This window comes from Rhopalosiphum maidis, chromosome 1, assembly GCF_003676215.2.
Source record: "Rhopalosiphum maidis isolate BTI-1 chromosome 1, ASM367621v3, whole genome shotgun sequence".
Classification (NCBI taxonomy): Eukaryota; Metazoa; Arthropoda; class Insecta; order Hemiptera; family Aphididae; genus Rhopalosiphum; species Rhopalosiphum maidis.
Genome location: NC_040877.1, coordinates 73,202,220 through 73,218,671, shown reverse-complemented (window position 1 = coordinate 73,218,671; position 16,452 = coordinate 73,202,220). Strand labels below are relative to the sequence as shown.

Genomic DNA, 16,452 nt, shown 5'->3' with positions numbered 1-16,452 from the left:
TAATCTAATCAAAACAAATTTTCTACATATAAACATTTTTAGGAATCTAGTCCCCTTTAACTTAAAGGACTAGTTACGCCTGTACATAAGTTATATGCATTAAACACGTATAATAATTTATGACTCTAATGAATCTAATAAAATTTACTATAATTTATGGAAATATAATGGAATGTATAATGTAATAATGTGACATATTGATAGTATAATAATATAATTCTTTATGCATATAACTCCTTATTAATGTTTATTGAATTAATTTTTCAATACATATTTAAGATATACGTACGTACTTACACAGTTAACTATCAAACAGCTATCGTCTTTTATGATATATTACAATATATAAAATAAAAATAAAAATGATCTACAACTTACAACTAACCTTTTACTTAATTGTATGAACATTATCTGATCATAGGATCATAAGTTATTTTAATCAATTTAAAACTCGATTTAAAATTACTACAACTAGATGTCTATAGGTACCTACCACTTAAGATATCGTGCACCTATTAATTGTTTTCAATAAATATAATACTATACTCTGTCCGGCGAGAGAACGCATCGCAAACAGATCAGTTTTTCTGCGCATTCCCCAATGATACTCACCCATGAGCAAACCAGTTTTGATAATACGATGACGCGGGGGGTTGCGCAGAATCGGCGCGTTCTCTCGCTGGATAGACTATACATGTCATTTTTTTAACATTTTTATAATATCTCAATTACTCTGTTTTTAATTTAAAATTATCTACTACTTAGAACTAATTAATTAACAGTTATTTTATTTTTAGATATTACACATACTATGAAACTATATACAATGTTATAAGTAAAATAGTGAATAGGTTATGAGTTGTTTGAAAATGTATTATAGGCGTAACTAGTCCTTTAAGTTAGGGTGGGCTAGATTCCTAAAAATGTTTTCTAGCAAATTGTTTTTAATTAATTAATTTATTTATTAATATATTTATTGTTTCTATTGATGTTTACAACTGACTTGAATGATTATTTGTTTATATGAAACATTATATTTTTTTTATATTGTTAGCAAAAATAAAGTTAATACTAATATGTTTATAAGCATATACATTTACCCGAAAATTTTGGGAGAAGCTAAAACCCACCCAAGCCTCTCTCCTATTTACGCCTATGAATTAATAATAATTAATTAATTGTAGACAGTGTCTATCAAACTGTATATTTTATTATATAAAAAAATTAAATTTAAAAAACATAAAAACACGACAATTATTATTATACTCCTAAAATGTATTTATTATCTAACAAATACACTTCAACTGGTGCGCAGCTGTCTGAACACCGTCTATCCGTGTAAAATACGTTAGGTTGTCGAGTGTGGAAGCGGTAATTATACGTGATTTAAGATCTTGGTGTGCAACTCCTACTGCACACTCGTCAGGCGATCGCACGCGTTTAAAACACTAACATATAAAAAATTTTAGTATTTTTGTTATTGTAATATTATTAGTTATTGCATGTTGTTTGTTGTGACAGTAAATAAAATATACTATGCTTACCTACTTAATATGTAATATTATAATAAATATATTATTTTATAAAACTGTATAACAAAATTAAAAATGCTAATAAATATTTTACTAATTACATTTATAATCAGAACTGACTATTTTTTTTTTTTAAATAAACTTTTGCAATAATTGCTCACCACCTACTTTGAACACCTTGAGCCGTCACTGAAATTATAGGTACCATTCATATTTTCATATTATCACCTAACCTAACCATCTTGTCCATTTCTTATATGAGCTACAATAATCAATCCCTTATTTATATTATAGCTAATCATACTCTAATGAAACAATTCATATTTAAGTAAAATTATTACCTACAAGATTTCCACTACTAACTTACTTGTTAAAAATTAAATACCTATAAACAATACTTAATTTAATTTTACATAACGAAATTCTAAGATAAATATTATCATCAAAGAATATTTTTATAAAATTAATAATGACAATTGTTAACTATATACGGCAAAGAATGTATTGAAAGATAGAAACATAATTAAGCGTTAGTATGCATCAGCAATTAGGTATTTGGATACATACTGTGTTATTTAAAAAAATAATAAATTTTATAAATTGACTGTATTGTAAAAGAGCTAATGATACCATAATTATATTTATTTAGCAAACTTTTGATAGGAATTATAAAGGTATGGATTTAAAAAAAAATATTTTTATCCAGTAATGAGCTTTCAATTGTAACTTTTTTACTTTCCAATAAATGTTATTCCCTCCAAAAAAAATATGAAGTAAAAAATTAATTAAACAATATCATAATGAGTTTACTTCTTTTAAAAATTTAATAGAACTTATAAATATCTAAAAATGTATTAATACAAAAATACAAATACTGTGTAATTCTAAACTTATTTTTTAACCAAAAAATCAACGTACCAATTGAGCGCCCAAAGCTTTGAAATCACCCAATCCCTACGAAATTATCTAATAAATATAAATCCACAACATTATTCCGATAATATCTAAAACGATTGGATTAATGTAGATCCTTACATTTATTCAATTGCAGGAAATTAAAAACATTTATGTATATCAATAAATACTGGAATCAAATCAAGAATCTTGTAATTTCCAAAATGTCATCTTTATCCAATTTTAAATTGTAAAGAAGTAGGTAATAGGTACTTAAAAAAAATTTTACTTACATATATTGTTACCTATTTGAGTTATTTTAAGAAAATAAAATTATTTAGCACTTTCTAAAAGGTTAAAACACTAGTATAAATATATTATTATGATTGGGTTAATGGTAAAAAGTGGCTACTTACACGATTGTTTTCCTCAACTTATAAAAAAAATATGAAAGATATGACGATTAAAAACCTATATGTTATGAGTAATAATACAAAACACATCTAGCTATTATAATATAATATTCTAGATTTTATATTAGTTGCTATACAGTTTTATTAGTTACCTAATTGTTACACTATTGAATTTCTGGTAAAAATGCATAAATATTTAGATTATTATATAATATATACTTAAATACCATGTAATATTATATCAACAACAAAACTTCAATTTAACATATTTAAAAAACAATAACTTTACTTTTTAAAGTAACACGTAATTATGGATATTGATTACTATAGTGTATTAGGATTAAAAAGAACCTCTTCGAGTTTTGATATATTAAACGCGTAAGTACCTATACTGGCTATATTTAATAATTTTAATTTATATTGATTTATATAAATTTATTAAAACAGAAAAATTAATTATAATATTATACAATTGATAGTGACAAATTTGTTTAAATGTTATAATTATTTCAATGTAATTTATATTAATTGTACAATATACATGTACAGATTTCGGGAAATCATACATAAGTATGGTATGGAAAAATTAAACGAAGATCAAACAATTTGTAGACTTATTGCATTCGAGGCTTTTGACGTTCTGAGTGATGCTTTTTGGCGTGAGATGCATGATCAATTTGGAGTTCGAGCCATAAAATTGGGCGTATTTATTAATAAAGAAAAAGATATGAGACGGTATTTGTATCACGGTGATATTTTTTTAACGTACAAGTAATACAAATAAATATATGCTATATTTATAATAACTAATAACTACTATAGTGATTGTAGATATTAATTGTTAAACATTGAAGTTCATGGTATTTAACTAACATGTTATAAATAAATAACAATTTTTTTTTATTTATACTGAATTAGATACCTATAAAAATAGAATATTATTATTTAGATATAATGAATATTTTATTTAAATTAAAACTTTTATAGGCATCTAAATGTCTAATAGGTACAATTTTTTTATTCGTACTTCGATCAAAGGGAGATTTCAATAATGTATACATTATACAATCAATTAACAAATTTAAAGTAATATACCTAACCATAATTGTTTCATTTAAATAAATGATAGCACTAATTTGTATTTCAATTTGTGAATCTATTTTTAAGTGTCAATGAAAAACAATCTGTACTTTTTAACATGTTTAGGAAATATTAACTGTCATAAAAAAAAATTTTTTTACGATTCTATGTAACTATATTAGGACTTCTAAATTATATAATACAATAAATATTATTTATTTTTATGATTTAAGATCGGTTTATGGATCCACTAATCCGTATGCTCATATAATATCCATGTTATTAAACAGGAAGGCAACAATAAATGTAGGTATTAAACAAGATGTTGAAAAGATTCCGATTTATTTAACATTGAACGAAGTAAGTGTAATAAAATATTATTTAGCAGATTTTGCATAGTTTTAGTTTCCGATCGGAGCGATATATAGTAGACAAGTGGGTCACTATAATAGACGTGTTAATTTTAATTAAATATTATATTCGGTGTGTCAGAATGCGGCTTGAATTCAGGAAGACCTATATGCTACTAGCTACTATCCCCGTTTTTTAATTTCACAATATTACTGTGCTGTACAAATTCCTGAAAAAATTATCTCAAGAATTAAAACATACATAATTTTGTACGAGTCCAACATTATATGATAATATATACTATATAGGTACCTTATTTGGTAAACAGTTCACACCCGTTCCTTGTTTTTAATTTAAAAAAAAAAAGGTATTATATTTCATTATTTCAAAATGAAAATAATGGTTCTATGACAATGTTCCAGATGACCAAGATTACAATTACTCTTTATTTAGGTACCAACTGGCAACTACCTATGTCAAATTTAAATTGATATTAAATTAATTTCTATGTAATAATACTGAAAAAATTATATGTACTATGCAATATTAATTTATTTTTTTTATATACTTTTATGTTATGGTTTTGACTTTATTTTATCTAATTCATAATAACATTTACTATATCTGCGTATACATAATAATATATTTTTTTTAACTTTTCACAAAGTTTTCATTATTTATAGTTTGTACAGGCACATGTTTTAATAATTTAACGAACTTAGTAGATTAAAATATAGATAATTATTTCTTAGGTGATATTTTAGGGTATTTATTTTAGCCATTTTAGGTTCTTATTTTATTAATGTGCTTATTGCAATATATGAACTATAAATTATTCTAAGCCATCCAATCATGTAAAAATATTGAAGTTTTAATCTTCGTAATTAAGATAATTTTAATAATATTATTAAATTGATTTTGTAGATATTTTATGGAGCATTAAAAAAAATTAATATTCCTAAAAGTGATGGAACATCGTGTATGACTAATTTAAGAATACCTAGAGGCTTACCGGTTAACAGTGAAATTGTTCATGACTTAACAGATGGAAGAACCGTAAGTAAGTGGATTGAGTAATTATGTTATACCTTAATTTCTGTTGTTGAACTAAGTAAATATTAAACTATTAACTAATATAAGTTGTATAACTATAATAATTAATATGTATACTATTATACTAGGTATAAGTTATTTGATATTATTATACAGAAACAGAACATAGAATACTTCCAAATAATCCTTTAAAAATAATACATTTAAGTATTGATTAAATTAATATTATAATATGATATTTATAGTATGATAATACTATAATATTATAATATTATATTTATTTATTGGTGTGTACGCAAACTTATAAATCATTTCATAACTATTTTATAAACCACTTACTAAGATTTGTATAGCCTTTTTTTCTGGGTATGGCCCTATACTTATCTATATTAAAAAGAAAAGTATAAGACTCAAAATTAAATAATTTTTGATTTACTGATATTATTCAACTTCGTATTTTACTTATTGGGTATACTATTTCCAATTATATTACATAAACAATAATGCTTAATCTTTTTAAATGAGTAAATAAATAAATAAACTTATTAAAATAATAAATTAAAAGAGCAGGGAAAGTAATTTAAATTGTAACAAGTTACAAATTACAAATCATTACCATAAAAAAAGTATCTAAAATCTAAAGACAATATGAGATGCACGTGTCTTTAATGGATATTGTATTTGAAACATTAAAAAATGGCCATTTTGATAGGTTTAAAATTTTAAAGTTTTCTGTGTTTCGCATATGACATTTAAATAAGGAATTTAATGTCCAAGAAATGATTCATATAACTAGCTGCTAATTATCTTAGAATAATTAATTATCCGTGAGATAAATTTCAATATAATTTGATAATATATCAATGTTGAATTGTGGTGAAATATTATAGTAGGTAGTTATTATATTCTGGGTATGTTGTTGCCTGGCGGTTAAGTTTAGAATTGAGTACTAAGTACTTATAAGTTATAACAACTCAGTATAGGTAATCACTAAGAAATTGTTAAATCCTGTCACCTTTATATTATTATTTATTATTACATGTTTAATATTAAAGGTTAAAAATTACATAATAAATATATAAAAATACATAAAAACAAATTTTTCCAATTCTAAATAATATTAAATTTAAATATGATTTTTAAAAAATAAATAAAAATAATAGTTTATGTAAATAACGTTAATTAGTTAAATGATCAAATAATATTTTTAAAGTAGGTACCTTAGCATCTATATAAATTTACGAGGATTTAGTACTTAGTACTCAATATCATTTAAGACAGTTTGTTTTACAATTACCTTTTTTAAATTCATCAATGGAATAAAAAGACAGATATTAACAATATTGTAATAATAAACGAAAAATATTCGTACCTAGGTACCTATACTTTCATTTTAATAAAATACACCATAATTCTGTTGATTTAAATTGCATAGGTAAATAATAATAACAATTTCATAGATGGAAATGTATAATATTTATGTCTCATAAATGCGGTACGATGTAGTTTTCAATAAATAGGGCATGTTTCTAAAATGTTTCCACAATAGGTAATAATTTAAAAAAAAAATATTTAGGTAAAAGATAAAATTGAATAAAAAATGCATACGTACTTAAAAAAATAAAAATTTGAGTCTATAATATTTTATATACTATTTAAGCTTGGTTTTGTATGAATAAATGAAAATTGAATTTATCAAAACCAAAATTTATTCGTTTTGAATTTCATTCATCTAATATTTTTATAAATAATAATTTAATAGTTAATTTGTTAAATTGTATATCGAATGATAATTGGAAATTAAATATGTTGGATTAATTCTTGATTATAGGCTAAAATGGGATAGGCATATTAATTTTGTTAATAATAGTTTACATAAATTCTTCTACATATTCAAAGAAACTAGATATATATATATTTAATAATTATTATAAAAGAATTATTTATTTATCCCTAGTACAATTTTTTTTCTTATGATCTATCAACTTGGGTAGGAACCTGTAATATCCATTTATCCAGATTAAATGTTACTATAAATTTTATTATAAAATATTTATTAAATTTACCTTCCAGTCTAGCATTATGATAATATATGATGCACTTAATGTAAAAAACTTTTAACTAATTTATAATTATTCTTTTCTGATAGATTTATATAAACATAAGCATTTAGTATTAAAATTTAATCATAATCATAGATTATGCTAGGTTTAAAGTGTTTAAACGAAATAGTAATATATGCTTACCAAATTGTACTAAAATGTTTGGTCGACATAGTACATTTTACATTGGATTACATTTATGTGTTTCATTGAATATTAATTTAAATAATTTTAAGAATTTAACCGCTTTGAAAAATGTTTATGAAAAAATTAAGTTATAATCAGTTACGTACTATCTACTCGTATCTCATATCTATCGCTTATTGTCTGTATCTATTTTATTTATTGGCCTTATATTATTAGATTTTGTCCCCTATTTGATGCTCCATTATATTATTTTTGTATAGTCTAAATAAGTCTTTTTATATTGTTTTGTAATTTTTATTTTTAATTATAATTTGTTACGCTTATACTTATATTTCACATTTCTTTTTTCCTTTTAAGAATCTGCTTCTTTAGCATAAGCTTTGCTTTTTAGAGTGCTTCAGTATTATTAATTTATAGATTTATATATAATATTTTGTTATAATATGTAAAAATACATTATTATTGTTGCAAATAAATAAATATAATAATTATTTAAAAAAAAAACTCAATCCTGTATCAATTTTTTAGCTATTTTATACAGCTGCTATTCCTTAAAAGTCAAAACATTTAGTTTTTTCTATAGTTCTAAATATTGTATAATATCATCATTGTACAATCAATTATAATTTTTTTGTCAGTTTTTATCACCAATGATTTACCACATAAACATTTTGTAAGGAGTGGACAAGATTTGATAAGTACATACACTGTAACTATCGAAGAAATGATGTTTGGTGTTCAATTCTTAGTGCACACGTTAGATAACAAACAATTGAGAGTGAATATCACACAAGTTATAACGTACGTACCTATCTATAATATTTTTTTTTTAAGTCTTGGCTTTAAATATTTTTATGTTTGTAAAAAACATATATATCATATTATTTTTATTAAAATTTTTTTTTTTAAATCTTAATTTCTTTAGTATTTTATTATGGGGTGCGTAGTTTATTTAAGTACCTACCAAAGAAAATAGCATTGGACCGTTAATGATATTTAATTAGTAGGTTTACTGTCCATATTATTTATTTAATATTTACAATAATATTGTTGATACTATAAATTGTTTTATTACCAATAATATTTTTTAATTTTTCAACTTAAAACCAAAACAATAATGTAATTACATATCAAAATATCATTATTACCTATTGTTATTATTTTATTAGTACCTAACATTTTTGATTTTTATCAAGCAATTTAAAAAAAAAAATACCCACAAAGAAAAAAACGTTTGTTTTTTTTTTATTAATAAACGTTGTTTATTAATATATGACTAGAATTTAAAAAAAAGGAATTAAAAAGCCAATTTATAAGCTATTACATTTTATCAAAATATCAAACGTTTCTGAAAAATATTTAAAACATTCAAAACATATGCCATTGTTATTGTTATTATATACCTAATAAAAAATTTAAATAACATGAATAAATGAAGAATATAAAATTTACTTTAAAATAAATAATAATGTACCTGTTAAAATATATTTATTTAACTTTTTATTTAATTATAAATACTAAGATTAAAAAATATGTAGAATTTTTAGAAGTAAAATTTATAAATTATGAAAAAAAAATTTTGGTCAAACTCAAACAAATAATTATAAAATTATAAAAATACTTATAAATAAATGCCCTATTATAGCTTACAATAATAATAATTGTAATACTTACGTACAAACGATAGAATTTGTTCTTGTCAATTAGGTACTAAAATGAAATTCAAGTTAACTGACTTATTTAAAAAACGTTTATGACAGTCTCGTGAGTTGGCATACAATTTTATTTTTGATAATAATTATAGTTTGTAAAACCATGTTTAAATACATAACTAATATTATTTACCTATCTGTTTTTATTTTACTATTTGTGACGAAGGACGAATTTACATTGTCTAATATGTTACGTGCAATAGAATTTATAGAATGAAAACTTATATACATAACACCTATTATTATTGTTGTTAAATTTTAATTATAAAATTTATTAATCATCATTGAAATTGTTATTTATTAAGATTGTTATTATTATTTTTCTTAACAATAAACAAATTATTACATAAAATATATGTGACAAATGCTAATGTAATTGTTACACTTATTTATAGACCATTATATCGAAAAGTAATACGAGGTGAAGGAATGCCAGCCTACAGAGAAAATTGTGACAAGAGGGGTGACATCGTACTACAATTTAAAATTCAGATTCCACGCGATCCCTGTGTAATAAAAAAAATGATTTGCAAGACCCCATCAGAAACTGAAGATTTTAGAAGTTTGAGAAAATAAATAATTATTTATGGAACAAATATGGTGTAGTTTAATATATTACATTTATAAAATATTTCAGATTTTTCTTTATATATTTTGTAGCAAATAAATTCTAATTATTCATTAAAAATTTAAAATATAATTATAATTGATTTATGTAATTGTTTCTAATAAATACACAAAAAAATCCTATTCTCGCCATTTTTTTTCTCGTTATTATATTTAATATACAAGTCATAATAAACAAATTATCGTTGATATTACGTTTCTTATTTCATTATTTTACTAATCCTCTAAAAATAAATTATATTATCTTACATAGTTACATATAAAATAAAGTGTATATAATATAAATGTATGATGTATCTTATGTATCTAATAATAACAAAAATAAAGATAATTTAATATTCAAGTGATATTACACTAATACAAGTTTTGGTCAAAAATTGATAAATTATCTGAGTCCTGTTAATTTAAATCTTTGCAAATTGATGTAAAAAAAATTGTACTTATTAAGGATATTATTAACATGAAGGATTGTATCTATAATAACATAAGTCTGTATTCATAATCTAATTATCCCTATTTATTATTAATCATAATTACTTATATTTATAATTTCCTGTACCGCGTTACCGCTACAAGCTAGGCTGAAAGGCTTTAGGTGTAGGTAATTTTTGCTGTATATTATATGTCGTAATGTTGATCTAATAAATCAGTAATAATGAAAAGAAAAAAATATACATACATATCATATATTAGATTTAGGTAGGTATATTATTATTTATTATTAATATCAAAAGTTTTTTTTATCCATGTTGTGCGGTGATTATAGATTTGGTAGTGATATGCAGGGTTTTAAAACCGATTGAAATAATTTTGGTTTCGGTTTCGATTTTTTATACCAGTTTTTAATTTTTTCGATTTCTGTTTCAATTTTGTATACCGATTTCTAAATTGTTTGCCTTTTTGGTTTCGGTTTCGATTTTGTATACCGGTTTTTACATATTTCGGTTTTGGTTTCAGTTTTGATTTAAATAAAATTAAAGTTGAAAAAGTTAGGTTACCTAACCTTAACGATAAAAATTAAGCAATACTTACCAACTAAAAGAAACATATTCATTACTATTAATAAAACAACTAATAATTTTGCAAATGATGAAATGGTTATCAATATTTTAATCACGATCTCACGGGCATATTAATGGAATTTACATATTTAAAATTTTTAAAACACGTAAATTAAAAAAAAAAATTAACGATTTCCAATTTTTCTTATTTTAGTTTTGAATTTAATACCGGTTTCCAATTTTTTTCGGTTTTGGTTTTGGTTTTAAAACGATTTATACTGGTTTCTGAAATCGGTTTTGAAAACGGTTTCAAACCCAGGTGATATGTATTAATATTGAAAGACTATGGATGATTGATATTTTGAGTTAAATATTTCGTTAATCATGAAAATTTAGATTCTAGTATGCAGATAGGTTTAGAATTCAGTTAAGATATATTAAGTTATTTTCAGTGTTTTTCAGAATTTTTTCGGGCGGGAGAAGGGGTAATTTTTAATGGCTAATTATGATAATAAATTAAGTTTGCACTGTATTTCTAACTTTTTTTTATTATCAAATTAAAATCAGAACGGCATTGCTTTATCACCACAAACAGTTAATGATTTTTTTTTTAGCTATTCTTCGAATTTGGGGTAGCGGATTATCATGGCACCACATATTTATAAAATTGTATTTTCAATTAAATTAATAATATTATTGTTGTCCGACATTTCGGCGGGGGCTTGAGCTCGGAAGCCCCCCTGGCTACGACACTGGTTATTGTGATACTTACTCCACATGTGATACGCATTTTATTTTATTGTTGTAATTGAAAAATGAATAACCGCGATATTATATTGACAATCTCATATATTCACCAAATATTCATGATCATTATTCGTTTGTATTTTTCATAAGTAGCAATTATCAAAATATTTTGACTCTGATTGATTTCTGCTTTTTTTTTAGTTTTTTCGTTTAAAGTTAATATAATGTTTTTCTAAGTCTAAAATCTTGACAATCAAAAGATTCATTATAGATTTTTCATATCAACTCAATTAAAAATATAGAAAATGCATACATATATTCAATTTTTTTACAAGCATTCAAAGTTCAAATATCGATGGTATACATAAAAATCATAAAAAGTTGTATATTATTTTGTAGTTAATAATAATACAATTTTTATTTTAATATTAATAGTTAAACATTTTGTATAAGATTCCTTTTTATAAGTTCTAACTATAATTTAAAAAATATATTTACAATTTATTTATATAGTAGATAAAATTTAATTCATTAAAGAATATATTCAAATACATGTATTATTGTTATTTTATGCATAAAATAACAATACCTCATCAAACGTTTGCTTGTGATCTTATTAAAATTCAAAAAATACTAATTGCGTAGACTTAAACACTTTCACTATATTACCTATAATATAGATTGTTACTTAATATAAGTATAAAATGCAATTTTTAAAATATTTACTATATCGAATACCATTAATAATTTATATTGATTGTTTAATCGTTTAATCTTTAATGAATATGAAAAAAATGGGCATATTATAAAATATTATTATTCTTAAAAAAAATGAGATTCAGGACTATGATGTCCTTAACCCTTAGTACCTTTAATCAAGATTTAAAGTCTCAAAATATCAGATTTAAAATTGATTAATAATACTATTGTATATAATTATTGTTGTTTAATTATTTCGCATGAAAATTTAATGTTGTATATCCACAGACATACAGTAAACATATATATGTAAAATGATTAATGAAATAAACATTCATTAAAATATAATGAATTATACATTAATTAAAAATTAAAATATTATAATTATTTATTTACCTACATACATACTTTCAGAAAAACACTTCATTAAAATATACTACATTTTAACTTATGAGTAATAAACTAGTATGTAATATTTTACTTTTAATATTTATGGCTTATCGTGATAATATATTATATAATATGTTAATATTAAATGTATAGGTACATTATTTAGCCAATAACCTATAATAGGTATTTATCATACATCATATTTGAAATAAAATACTATATTACTATATAATACTATAATACTATATTAGGTAATTATTATTATTATTATTATTATTATTATGACATTTTTTTTTTGGTTCTATTTGATAAAAAATGAAAAACTAAAAATTACTATTTACCACACAAACAATTTCTATTTTTTAGTGTAGTATGATATATTAATATGACCGAATTGACCGATGTACGTAAAATTATGATAATTATTATTTATAGTGTTTAATTTAAAAAAATTTAGCACCCATTTATCTGTTTTTTAGGGAATAAATATGATTACTTCCTAATCAAAATGTTTAGTGTTTAATGCAAGTAAATATTCAGTGAAATTTAGGTGATACTTGTTTTTAACAAAAAAAAATAATATAAATTTGTTATTTACTCGTATATGTAACTAACGTTGTCATATTCTTTCATTTGGAATTTAGTCATAAGTTCATAAATAGGCACCGATTAAAGCTATAGTTACTACCTAAGTACAATCAATAAATAATACCTATTAAATTATAGTTATCGTATTTTGTAACTTTACATATTATATTAATCATATTTTATTACAACAATAAGAATAATTAATGTTTAATAATCTACCTATATCTTTATTCCTTACACTATACAGTAATACTGTATACACGCATAAAATAATTAAAAAGAGTTAGAAAAATGCAATACCTACCTATTTTTGAAGTATTTTTTTACATACAGTATTTATTTACGTACCTACTTATAGTACCAGTAGTATCTATATTGAATTTAAAAAAAAGTAAATATAAATCCTGAAAAAAAAATACATTAATACATTTACAATAATTTTCTATTTCGAAACCCAATACTTAAAAAAATATACTCCAGAGTAAGTAATCGATTTATTATGTTTTTAAGAATTTTTTGAACTGTGCAACTGTCAACTAGGTACTTATATGGTTAGTAGCCCTATACATATATATATTTTCTACTTCTGTTAACTGACAAACATAATTAACATTTTAAAAAGACATTTTATAATAAAAAACTTATTTGAAATTGTTATTGTTATTATTATTTGTTTTTATTAAAGGTATATGCGCACTGCGCAGTAAAACGTATATTTATAAATAGGGATATCGGTATATGGATATTGTATAAATTAATATATTAACTGACATAGGTAACCCTAATTTTTTCTTTTATATTCCTAATTGTATGATATTTCTATTAAATCTATTATTCTATTGTATTTTTATAATTATAGAGAAACTTTATTAATAAAATAAAAGCTATAAGATAATAATTAATAGATAGTCTTTAACGTGAGCTACGCAGTACGCACATTAAATATAATTTGATAATATTATTTTATTTTATTATTTATAAGAGAAATTAACGATCTGTACATTATTAGTAGGTACAATAAACCGAAAAAAATATTAGTATTTTTATTTAATAGCCATGTGGATTTCTATGAAGATATCATTCATCGATGACACTTCAAAAATTTAATTTACATCTTTATTCTGCGTATCTACCTATAATAAGCAAATGTACCTAATTAGAAATTTTATCAAACACGATGATTAATAACACAGAATTCTGTATTAATAAATTAAATTTTTTAGATCATATTAATTGTTTAAAATATATAGCCAGATGATTCAACAATTATTATGTTCACGGCTCAAATCCATTATTTTCTTAATGAATTTAATAAAAATATTTTATAAGATATAAGTAGGTATAATACAATGAATGTCCACTACTACCATCCTGTGGACCTGTGGTAGACTCACTGGTGGTTCAAAATTATTAATATACGGCCATATTTAATAAAATGTTAATCATTACATTTCATAGCACAAAAAAACAAAAATATATATACAATAAACATCTACAAAATATAAATAAATGATTTGTTAATTAAATACATAAAGTTGTTAGGTTATCTTATAATAATTGCAATACTTATTTGAGTTGATTTAAAAAATTCTCAAAATTATTTTATTTAAAGGAGAATCAGCCTTTTTCTCTGATAATAATTGTTAAACAAATATTTTTTTTTTTTAAATTTTGATTTACCTTAATTAAAATTAAAATATAGTTGTTTGAGTAATTTATATTTGTGTTAACTAAGAACAATGGACAATGGATCTATTATTATTATATTATGTTTTGAAAATTATAGTAATTATAGTACCTAAATAATAATAATCTATCAACATTTTATAATCATTACAAAAAAATGTCCGAGTATAGTATAATTAAGACTAGTTTGAAATATTAATTTACTAGGTAAAAGTATTCTATATTTTGGTGAAATCATTTGTATGGTTTATTACCTACCTATTTTTACTTCTTAGTATTTATAGTTTAGGACGTTTAGGGTTATACCATAAAAACATTAAAAACTAATGGTTCAAAAAAATATTTTCTACATAACAATGCATGATTTTCATTTGAAGAAATGAAATTAAAAGGCAAGGTTTAAATGGTATACACAATCTAAATATTTGAAAATAGTATTTTTAAATAGGTAGGTACTAAAATTCATTATTAAAAGAATAAAATATGGGGTGGACATGTTTGATGATTCATTCTGTTATTTCGTATAGGTAACTATACTAACCTATACCTATATTTGCGGTTTGGTTAATATATTACAATCAATATTACCTATATTATTCTATGTATGTAGACAGATTAATATTATTTTATAAAATATACATTATACATGGAAATATATTTTAGATTATCAAGTAGATCAAAGATCAAACCAATATAATAAGTTTCAGTACACTGAATGCTGAAATGGCATAAAAACTCATAACACATAATGGCAAATACTCCAGTACAATTTTTTTTAAATTATTTACACTGATTTTCTAGTATATTGCAGTCTATTTAAAAAAAAAAACTTTTTATTAGTTTTAATCTTGTTATTTTTCACTGATTTGATCATTAACAACAAACTCATAAATGAATATGCATGTGGGTATCATGTCCCGCAGTAATCATATACTCTAATAATAAAATATGTTTATTTAACTTTGTTAAATAATTATTTGTATTTAATTATATTATTACATATAAAAGACTCATTTTTATTGTCAACATTTGACATTTATAAGGATGATGGGGAAAGGATATCAATATACCGTGCATTTAGTGTAAGTACTCTGATATATGTTACTTAGCTTGACCTAAAATGCAAATGTCACATCATCATTTAAACAAATTGAATCCATTTTTAATTATTATGAAATGATAGAGCAACAAAATTGATTTCCAGTACAAAGAACTGTGCATCACAGAACACAGATAACCAAACCAGGATAAATTCTACTGGTTATAATATAAAATAATTTCAATAATTATTATTTTAATACTTTGTTTTAAACCCCTACTAATGAAAATAAATTTCTTCTAAAAGGTTAAAATAATATATTTTATATCAGGAGAATAAATAATTTGTGTATAATGTATAATAATAAAATTATTAATACATTTTGATTTTG

General features: G+C 22.3%; 2 protein-coding genes across 2 annotated transcripts in view; one reads left to right on the top strand and one right to left on the bottom strand.

Annotated features, from left to right (window-relative positions):
- LOC113559206 (alpha-tocopherol transfer protein-like) overlaps window positions 1–9,266 on the bottom strand; it is a 28,045-nt gene extending 18,779 nt beyond the window's left edge. The window contains exon 1 of the mRNA XM_026964834.1: window positions 9,247–9,266. The gene's annotated coding sequence lies outside the window, so the exon portion shown is untranslated. The remainder of the gene's footprint in view (window positions 1–9,246) is intronic.
- On the top strand, window positions 3,150–9,860 carry LOC113552792 (dnaJ homolog subfamily B member 13-like). Its single transcript, XM_026955760.1, has 6 exons — window positions 3,150–3,217; window positions 3,389–3,610; window positions 4,153–4,279; window positions 5,195–5,330; window positions 8,211–8,373; window positions 9,680–9,860. Exons 1-6 carry the CDS (start codon window positions 3,150–3,152, stop codon window positions 9,858–9,860), a joined length of 897 nt encoding a protein of 298 aa, XP_026811561.1.
- Window positions 9,861–16,452: the final 6,592 nt, after the last annotated feature.